Source organism: Fusarium sambucinum, chromosome I (assembly GCF_050947815.1).
Source record: "Fusarium sambucinum isolate potato_lamoka chromosome I, whole genome shotgun sequence".
NCBI classification, from domain to species: Eukaryota; Fungi; Ascomycota; class Sordariomycetes; order Hypocreales; family Nectriaceae; genus Fusarium; species Fusarium sambucinum.
In genome coordinates, this window is record NC_139294.1 from 8,353,063 (window position 1) to 8,363,766 (window position 10,704).

The 10,704-nt window shown below is 45.7% G+C and overlaps 2 protein-coding genes across 2 annotated transcripts; one reads left to right on the forward strand and one right to left on the reverse strand.

Annotated features, from left to right (window-relative positions):
* Window positions 1-1,070: 1,070 nt before the first annotated feature.
* FSST1_005457 (uncharacterized protein) lies at window positions 1,071-3,200 on the reverse strand (the record flags this gene model as incomplete). Its single annotated transcript, XM_083231734.1, has 1 exon — window positions 1,071-3,200. The coding sequence occupies one exon, from the start codon at window positions 3,198-3,200 to the stop codon at window positions 1,071-1,073; it is 2,130 nt and encodes a 709-aa protein (XP_083088887.1).
* A 1,541-nt stretch (window positions 3,201-4,741) lies between these two features.
* FSST1_005458 (uncharacterized protein) lies at window positions 4,742-6,691 on the forward strand (the record flags this gene model as incomplete). The annotated part of the gene is made up of 4 exons (XM_083231735.1): window positions 4,742-5,079; window positions 5,132-5,433; window positions 5,483-5,731; window positions 5,781-6,691. The coding sequence occupies 4 exons, from the start codon at window positions 4,742-4,744 to the stop codon at window positions 6,689-6,691; spliced, it is 1,800 nt and encodes a 599-aa protein (XP_083088888.1).
* Window positions 6,692-10,704: the final 4,013 nt, after the last annotated feature.

The window sequence follows — 10,704 nt, forward strand, 5'->3', positions numbered from 1 at the left end:
TGTAATGGCATGCCAATGCACCATATATATATATATGAATGTATTATTGTCTTTTTTTGCTGGGATAATTCATTTCTCGGGACATGTTTGTCGATGTGGAGTAGCCAGTGAGTGACACAAGTAAATGTTGACATCCATACATAAAATCCACCACATAAAAAAATATAATATTGATATAATAGATCCAAATGACGATCATGGATCAATTCTCTCTTTGCTTGTGTATGTAAATTCCGGCCTCTACCGGAATGAGGTCGTCAACAGCGTTCGTTCTGGCCTCATGTTACCTCTTTGAGCGCTGACAATCTGACCATTCCCATGGCGGGGCCCACCGACAACCAACACAGGCCTCTCTCTATCATTTCATTTCTCAGATAGTGACTGCAGTAGCCTTGAAAGAGAAAGGACCTGTCCGTTATTTCGGGTGGCAAAAAACCTGCTGGAACCAACCTGGTGGTGCCATACCCTAGAATATATCGAACAAGGGCGAGAACCCGACGCTCACTCCCGACAATGGGGTTTACTGCGCCCTTGGCATCAGATAATTAGCGATGAGTATGTGATTCGCGATCGGCAATTGTGAAGATATCGTTTGTTATGTGCATCTGCAGGCGCATGCTCACAGAACCGAGTTTTCCGTATTTCGGAACCATGTCTAAGGAAGCGTTACTTCATCAGATCATGTCCTCAGAAGAACTGGACACCTCAATGTTGCTACACATGAGAAGCATTATCGCCTGCCTCTCATTAGCAACCCTAACGAAGAGTTCTGACAGCGTCATGAATCCTTATTTTGATCACTTGTTGCACATTTCCCGAGTTTTCTGATCGTGTTGTACTCTGCAGGCCTTGTCAGCGACTCTCATCGCAGTCAGTGGTTGTAAACAACCCGCCTTCTTTGAGAGAAGCGGCGAGAGGTAACGGTACAAGGCAAAGAACTGGTCTTAACTTGGAATAATTTGACAGAACTTTCTTCTTCTCCTATGCTCTCGGCAATCAAGCCTTTTCCATTCCAGAGGTATGGTTTTCTTTGGTATGAGATGTCAAGATTTTGGCAACTGATCCAATCTTCAATCTTGACCTGGGTACGGCAACGGGGTGTTGCTCAACTTCTCTTTTCTGTTCCAATTTGTTGTGGCCGATTTCACTTCGGCCATTTTTCTTTCCTTTTGTCTCAGTTCCTCTAGTTCTGTTAGTGGCAGCGGAGCCTTTGCGATTCTCGCGGCCAGGTGGTACCAGGGCTGAAGATATCCGCCATGCTGTAACTCGTTTGTCACATCGAGAACTGCCAACCCCAACAAAGCTCGCATTGCAAAATGAGCATCGTTACCAGCTGAATGTAACTTGGAGTACCGAATTCCCAGTAGTTCTAGCAGTATGCGGAGGGTAGGTGCCTGGGGCTGTTGAATGATGAGATACGTCGCCAGGCAAAGGTCGAGCCAGTAAATATGGTCAAAAAAGACGCCAAAGTCTCGTAAGATGATGTAATCGTTACGAGCTGAGTATGCGACGCCAATTACAGTTCTGTCGTGCTGCCATTCAACGAATTTCTTCTTGATGCCATCCAGAGATATCGCCTGTGTCTCTCCGAAGATAAAATTGTCTGGTTCAGGGACTTCGGTTTGAACCGCAAACTCATATGTCCTGATAAGATCCGCCGGGTTTGGTAAATTGATCGAGCGCAAGACAACGTCCCGAATGTCCCTGGTGTCGAGAATTGATACGCCAAGATGGAAAGACGTGACACGTCTCTTGGTCTCGCCTTTGAGCGTATATGGCAGTCTTCGTACCCTGTCAGTGTCAATGCAGATGAGCCTCACATCCCTCATGTTAGTCTTCCTCAATCGGTATGGCATGTCTTCCAGCCAGTCCTGCTTGAAATTTGCCGCGGTATTGTAACCCATGATCAAACGAAGTTGTTGGAGTGCAACAAATCGCCTGTGCAATATGGGATTACTTCTACGTTTCCCGGGGTCATAGTATAACTCCCTCGAGTAAGGGACTTCAAATGACCAGCCGTACGTCTCCTTAATGTACTCGTTCCTCTCTTTCTTTGACATGCTTCTCAGCCTATGCAAGTTTTTGAGATGACGTTCAGAGTGATTTTCTCTTCTCAGTCGCCAGTAGTTGTCTTCTGTCAATGGCTCTTGCTTTGGCAATGGTCTTCTTGTCGACTCTTCGTCTCTTGGTTCTTCCTCAACTGGTGATGAGTCTGGCTGAAATGTCAGCTCTGGCAATTCCGACAGTAATGGCGGTTCCGATGGAGGTTCATTCGATGACGGTATTCCATTTCGTGACCTTTTCCGCGATATTTTTGACTTTGTATGTGCTTGTTGCCTGATCCTGTTGGGAGTGAGTTTGTTGGCCACTCCAATAGGTCTAGAACTCCTGAAAGTCGAAGAATACCCGACCTTTGCAGCTGTGGCATCATCTGCGGCAGTAGTGGTATTTTTCGCAGTAACGTCTTTGGTGGAAGCAACGTTGATCGCCGCCTTTTTCATAACGGCATCTTTCGTAATGACCTTCTTTGTAGACTTATCCTTCGAAATGGCAGTGTTTTTCGTGTCATTCTTTATAGCAATATCCTTCGAAATGGCAGTCTTTTTCGTGTCGTTCTTCATAGCAGTATCCTTCGCAATGATAATCTTTGTCGTGGCATCCTCCGCAACGGTGGCTTTTGTAGTGGAATCCTTCACTGCAGTATCTTTCGTCGTACCATCTTTCGCACTGACACTCTTTGCAGTGATATCCTTCGCAATGGCAGCCTTGGCAGGGGCATTCTTTATAGCAGCATCTTTCAGTATGGTCGGTTTGGTGGGAACGCTTCTAATAGGGATGTTTCTGGTGGCAGTGACTTTGGCAGCAGATCTTTTAATGGCAACTCCTTTGAAGGCAGTCGTCTTGAGGGTTGTCACTTTGGTAGTGGTGTTTGCTTCAATTGCTTTCCTTTGTAGTCTTGCTTTTTCAACAACCGACCTAATCCGTGCTTTCTCAGCTGCCGACTTCTCTCGTTCTTCGGCGACTGCTATGAACATTCGCACTTGCTCAAGTGCCTCCTGAATTGCCTCCTCATCTGGTTCAAGTGAAGGTGTTTCCTGTGGTGTCTCAGTTGAATAGCTTTTTGCTAAGCTGGTCCGTGTAAGCCCATCCTTCTTAGCTGAGACCCGCGGTTTTGCGAGCCTGCTGATTGACCTCAGCATGAGATGGTGCTTAGGTGCTTGGGTAAGGCGAGCATTGATATCCGAGGCGACCAGCTAATGCAGGCAGGGAGTATCGCGATCAAACCCAATTCAGGGCTTAAGTTTGACTTTCAGTTAGTTGAATATGTACTCGTTCGTTCCATTTGAGAATTCAACGCCTTGGCACGTGACCCCACCTGCAGCTTATTGGACCTGTGCCTGTGCTTATGAAGTGAAGCCTTAAAAGTAAGGCTTTCCTTTTCAATGTAATAATAATGTTGGGTTTGGCAATCAGAGAACAACAATGCCATTGTAAGATGATAAGACTATCATCTGCTATATTCTGGACTGTGCGTTCACTGTTCAATCAGTCAGGTATCCTCGCCTACTGCAAGCTACTGTACAACACTAAACATTACAGCGCATTCAGTGAACAATTGTGGGGATTGAAGATCAGTAATGATCCGTGGCTGTCGCGCGTAAGAGCATGAACTGATAAGCTTAAACCAAAAAGTCAAACTCGACGACTGATGTTTGAATTTGAATTTGACCAATCCATCTTTCTCGAATTGACTCTTTAGCTAAGAACAGTAATAGGGAGGCAATCAAACCTTTTGCCCGTGCATTTTTCTTCCCCAGATGTATTATGTAAGGGCCTGAACATGAAGTCCGTCAAGTGTACCATTATTTTTACAGGTAACGTTGCCGCTGTTGCTTTCAAATAGCGTAGCATGGAAGCCCCAACCAAAAGGCGAAACAAGGCGGAGCCATGATACCGGAGCCGAGGTTGAGGTAAGGGGATCGGACCGACTCCAGATTTTTACCCAGAGTTGGTGGGTTGAAATTCTTTACAGTTCCACTCTTGAGCTTAATACTTTTGACCTGATGAACAGAATCGTGAGATGTTTTCTACCTAGTTGTGAGGGAGAGTACTAGGGCGAGAGTAAACATTCCAGAGAGATATAAAAAACCAACGGTCATGTCTCTTATTGGCGGATACCTTGATATAAGAATCTGTACTATATATCCGTAAGTACCTACTAACCTATCCATAGGTGGCCGTTTGAAAGTCTCTGCAATCCACGGAATCATGTCCCCCATGGGCAAATCCTTCATCCCCCCGTAATCCATAGAAACTATTACACTACAAAAATAAAACTTGACCCACGGCTCGGGAGGAAAGAGCTAAAGTGGCCAACCAGTTTTCGCAAAAGTGACGTGTTGGTCAACCAATCGCTCCTGCAAGACATGACGCCCCATTATTAAAGCAGAACAGAGCAGGAACGCCCAAGCTTAGCTTAATTAATAGTCGATTCGATTCGTTTCACTCTTTCTTCTTTCCCTTCTCCCCCCAGAAGACTCCTTCCTTCGTCATCTTCAAGTTAAATCAATCATTCAACTGTGTATAATTATCATGATCATCATCAATCTGGGGAATCAATAAGCAAACCTGTTTGACTGCCCTATCCTGGACCTAACTTCAACCCTGTATCCAGGATATTCTCATCTCAACATGGTCTCACTCACATCCGACAATAAAAAACAAAATCCGCGTAATCGACATGAGACTGCGCTGGTGGCATTCAACACCACTTATCCGTACAAAGATGGGCCCTTCAAATGAAGCTATCCCCACAGATGCTCGCCCCATACCTCTACCAGAATTACCCGAGTTCGCAACCGAAACAGGAACAGAAAACAGTTCACCTGATCTCGAATCTTTCCCCAATGGTCTCTCCCACTCACTGTGGCTGCCCCAGACTCACGCCTCCGACTCAACTACGAGGCGAGTCTATCGTGGGTTTGCCGAGGAAAAGGAAGCCACCTTCTTTACCTGTTGTCGCCAGTATCCAAAGGCCGTGGGCTGGTCACTGTTGCTCTTCCTGACTGTTGTAATGGAGTAAGTCATGATCTGCATGTCGTCTATTAGATAATAAGCTAAAGAAAAGCAGAGCCTATGACAAGTCCTTGGTAACCGGTCTCTTTGCTTTTCCTGCATTTAGACAAAAATACGGCAGGCCGACAGGAGGGTTAGATGACCAAACCTACGAGATCTCACCCTCGTGGCAGATGGGCTTACAGAACGCTGCCATTGTCTGCGAGATTATAGGTCTCTTGGCGCACGGCTACATCACCGATCTTATCGGATATCGAAAGATGATGCTTGTCAGTTTGTTCTGGATGTGCATCGCTGTATTCCCCGCATTCTTTGCTGATAGCATCGGCGTCTTGTTGACATCACAAGCTCTATCCGGTATGCTCATACATGTCTAATTCTGTCCAAGACTAATCATCCCCTCCAGGGCTATCATGGGGTGTCATCGAAATTTTAGCTGCCACATATGCAGCTGAAGTCGTTCCAAATGCTCTGCGTCCTTTTGTTCTAAGCAGCATCAATATGTGCTGGCTTGTAGGACAGGTGATCGGTACAGGGATTCTTCGCTCACTTGTTTATGAAACTTCACAATGGTCTTATCGTCTTCCCTTTGCACTTCAATGGGCGTGGGCGATACCGTTGTTATTCGGCGTGTGGTTCGCACCCGACAGCCCATGTAAGGGCATCCCCTTCATCTCCGCACAATACATCTGACACGAAAACAGGGTGGCTTATTCGTCATGAACGAACCGAAGACGCAAAGAGGGCTCTCACACGACTTTGCAACAAGAACCATACCGACATCGAAGACACCATCTCACTGATGAAGCACACTAACAAGATGGAAAAGCACTGTAACTATGGAGGAGCCAGCTATAAGGATCTCTTCAAAGGAGTCAACCGACGCAGGACCGAGATTGCATGTCTCGCATGGTGCTCTCAAGCTCTCAGCGGTTGGTCGCTTACATCGTACGCGCCGTATTTCTTCGAACAGGCTGGCTTCAGCGCATCCATCTCTTTCAACCTCTCGACAGCCTGCTATGGAGTCGGTATCGCAGGCGGTATCATCTCCTGGATTCTACTGCCCTTTGTAGGACGTCGAAAACTTTACCTTTACGGTCTCATCACGCCAATTTGCCTTTTGACCGCTGGCGGCATTGTCTGGGCGGTACTGAGCGACCGAACCGGCGCAAATTGGACCTTGGCCGGATTAATTATCGCCATGACATTTGTGTACGACATGACCATTGGCCCCGTCTGCTATATTGTGGTTGCCGAGATCCCTTCCACTCGATTACGAGTCAAGACTGTTGCTCTAGCAAGAGTGACATATAACCTTTGCCTAATATTTAACAACATCATTATGCCCAAGATGCTGAACCCATCTGCCTGGGACATCGGCGGCGCCTCATGCTTCTTATATGCCGGAACAAGCTTTTTCTGCTTAATATGGTGTTATTTTAGACTTCCCGAGACGAGGAATCTAACATTTTTGGAGCTCGATATCTTATTCGAGAGGAAGGCACCCACGCCAAAGTTCAAAGAGCTGCAGGATAGGCTTGAGGATAGTGCATATCTCTCCATGACGAGAACGGAGCGACTGACGAATTGGCATGGCTGGCTAGCTTATTCATAATAATGAGATCAACGATAGTGATTTAATACTAATACTATAATCATTGGACCTTACCATGCCAAGGTCGCCGGCTTGTTGTGATTCCTTGTCTGCGCTGCCCAAGTCGACGCGAGTTATACGATACGGAGAATAGCCATTGCCTAGTCAACCGTTTTGCCAGCTGACCAAGATCAGCGACGCTGCTCTGGCTCAAAGGCCGGTGTGGCTTATTGCGGTGAGTGCCATCGGACACGAGAGTCTGTCACTTATGGTACGAGCGCGCTGATCGCAATGTCCGTTTCGCCTGGGCATTCTTTCCGTGTAGATCGCGTGTAAGCCAGATGGAACTACGGAGTAAGGATATAAATATAACCCTGGACACGGTGGGATGGGTGAGGTCGTCATGAGATAGTCTCGTGACAGCTGAACCGTGGCATGCCTGGGGGTTGTGAACCTCCACTCCTACATTCGGAAAATGTGACTAATATGACATTAACTTGTCTCGGTCGAAGTAACTAGATAGATGTGTTGATGTAATGTAGTTCTAATTTTTATGCCAGGATATAGTCTGCTAAGAAATCCTGTATCTTTCGGATGAGTTATACATCCATGCCACTCTAGTGTTTCCAGACGGTCATGAGTTGATAGATGATCATTTTAAACACATTGCTTTCTTTAATATCCTGGTTTCTATCAGAGCCTTGGTTGGTGTAGTTGAGAACGTTCACTGTTGTTTTCAACTGCTCAATCCATCTATTCTAGTTCATAGAGACTTCACTCTTCAGATAGAAATCGATCATATAATAATCGGACTCAATATATAATACCTAAATATACTTTCTGTCTAGCAATACTGGAATATTACGTAACACACGAGTCAAGGACTCAGCTATGATTCAGTGTATCATGTTAAATCATCTTTTCAAAAGGTCATGTGTGGCATCCTTCAGCTCGACCAATAATCAAATTCTACAAAGTAGGGTCTGTCTTTTATACAAACGTTAAACTCGACTCATATCTGTTATTCGTGTTGTAACAGTCCCGTAGCCGTTTTAATCTCAACCAAAATCAACGACTCAGCTGATGACTGTAAATGTAAGTACAGAGACTACGGCTCGACTCAAAAGTCCGGATTTACATATAAAGGTTAAAGCAATCGCTTTAGATAACGATATAACATCTCAGTAATAGAGTATGACTGCTACCGCAATCACATATATCATCCAATACATAGCATGGGAGCACATATAAGCCTAAACAGTCTCTTCCTTGTTGCTTACAACACTTACAACGACCACAGCTTGCGTTGAATTTCAAGCTAGACAGGTATTACCATGAGCTGTATTCAATACTAAATTGCTCTTTGTACATATATCCAAAGTGTTATAAATAAAGCGGGGGAGTATAGGATGATGCCAGCCGTCTAATACCGAGAGTGAATGTTTGAGACTATATGTTGATTAGACGGGATTTATCAGTGCAAATCAAGGCTCATAACTAGTATAACACTATTAGCTTTTTACGCTGACTGGATCAAAACAATGCCATCACTCGTATACGTAGTCAAACTTCAAGCATTGCCTCACTCATCTCCTGACAGATACAATATGGATAGGATACACAACACATATGCAAGTTGGCACTCGCTTGAGAGATATTCAGATTACCTAGAGGCCAGATAATAATTCGACAGATACAATCGACTCAAAAGCAGCTCGTGGGTTGATTCGGTTGCTCTTTTACACAAAACCCACCTTTACTTTTTCACCTGCCTATAACTATAGCTCATCATAAACGTGCAAGCTGGGGCGTTTCAAAATTGAAGTATTTCATGCGGCACTATCTATCGCGGGGGACTTTTGCTCCTCCACCAGAAGTAAGTCTTGTCTCCTTCTTGTCGCGGCTAGCTCATACCTGGGCTCCTACGCCAAGGATCCTCGCGGAGAGGATTATCGTTCCTGGGGTATAGATAAGTGAATATCTGTCGAGTGGACGATTTGCAAAAGTGCCTCTGCTATCGATATGGTCCTGAACCTCGGCTTAGGCGGTTCCATCAATATTCAGCCTCAAGGTATCAGGGCATTTTGTACCGTGCCCTACATATGTATGTGCATGCAAGCTTCAACAGCTTGGCGATCCACTCGTAAGCCTCCTAATAAAGACCACATAACCACTAAATTAGCAATTGATAATATATACACCGCTCCGTCGAATGAATATCGTCTATTAATATTTGACCACAAAATTGTTGAATGGTATTTCGTAATGAGCGGTCTAGACTAGAACATGGGGCCACCTAGGACAGGATAGAGGGAGAATTGTCTCCGCCACACGCCCCTTGAAGCGTATGGATACCATCGAAACTACTGCACAACAAAGTGCAGAAAGGGACCCCTAGTGAAAATCTTGGCTTTTCCCACCATTTATTTCCCTTATCGAAAGCGGGGAGTTATCGATTTTTTTGCCCATCGCCAAAACATCGACAATTACCGCGCTTATAGCCCCGGCCCCTGACTAGCGTCTGAAGCGATGCAGACTCACGGCTTTTCCCCCCACAACAAGAAGGAACCTTCTTCTAGAAGTTCTTCTGTCCCGCACGAGAAACTCCTGTCGTTGCTGCTCCAGTTTTGCCCGGGTGAGAAGCATAAAGAGAAGGTCCCTAGCGACTGCTCAAGCGGAGAGTGTGAAATAAGCTTGTCAGCCGAAAGTGCCAACCGCTCCATGTAGCCAGGATCCAGTAACTGTTGACCACGCGTTTCTCGTTGATAAACGGACGGTCGATGACTGAGACAACAACGCCAACGTGCTTTACAGCGCAGCCATCTGTTGTTTTTATGAGGTGGTTGGTTGGGCATTCGTGCATTGTTTGACCAAGACGCAGCCTTACCTTTTCAGGGGAAGTTCCTAGACTCCACATCCAGAAAGGTTCCAAAAGGACAAGCTGGTAATATTAGCCGACACGCAAGACATGAACACCAGAAAATTAATGTAAATGTTGTGATAAAAAATATATAAGTGTTAACAAATGGATATCCAAGTGAATAGACCGCTCAATGCCTTCCGTGTCGTCTGCGCCCATTCGTCTCGCCATCTCAAAAGGGCGGTTGTAAATATGTGTGACATGTACCAGCAAAATTACCAGTCCTGCTAAATAAAAAAAATCCTTCCAAGATTCGCCAACCTCAACGCTCTGTTCCTGCCGGTCCTGAATGCCAGCTAACTCCTGTCAACAAATACAATGACTCCTCCGCCGGGAGTGTTCTCCGAACTTCGTCTCACCAACTCCAGATCACCGAAAGTGAGCCGAAATTTCGCTCAACTCTGGCCAATCCCGCGTGGGCGGGGGTCAAATGCCGAGGAGTCCAATCTGTGTAGAGAAAAGACGAAATTTTTGTTGTGTACAAGAAGTAAGTCCATGTCTTTGTTCTGATAATCGCGTGCTTTTTTCTCCACCACTCGGTGATAAGAAAGGGGAATAAATAAATGAAATAACGTGAATGACGGAAAACTCCTGAAAATGCTAGCCGCTTTCTAGAATGATGAGATGTTCCCATGTCTAATGGAAACTGTGATTGGATAGTGGTGTGTTTTGGTCAATGCCCTCATGTGAAGACGAGTGCCGTAGCCCATTTGTTTCGGGTTCGTGTTCGGTGGCCAATCCGCTTTGGATAGGAGTGGCTTTGCCCCATTCTTTTCGAGTCAGAACCAGAACAACTCATTTTGCCCTGGGGCCATCGTCGGGTTGTGGAACCATAGGTCGCGGGTGGTGTTCCAAAACCCTTCCATTGAGATGGGGGGGCAAAAAATTTGCATCATAGCACCCAATGGCATGGATAAACGTCAGGCACTCCATAATGTGCCCACGAGGTGGAACCCTTGTCGGTTGGTCCTCTTCTGGCTGTCCTGCCCGAATTGGTATTGTAACGATGCAAAAAAACCATGGCCAGGTACATGACGTTGCATGACATAGAATGTTGGATTAAGCCCTTCCGAGTTGGTATGCCCATTGTCTGTCGAGGCACAGCAATAGCAAT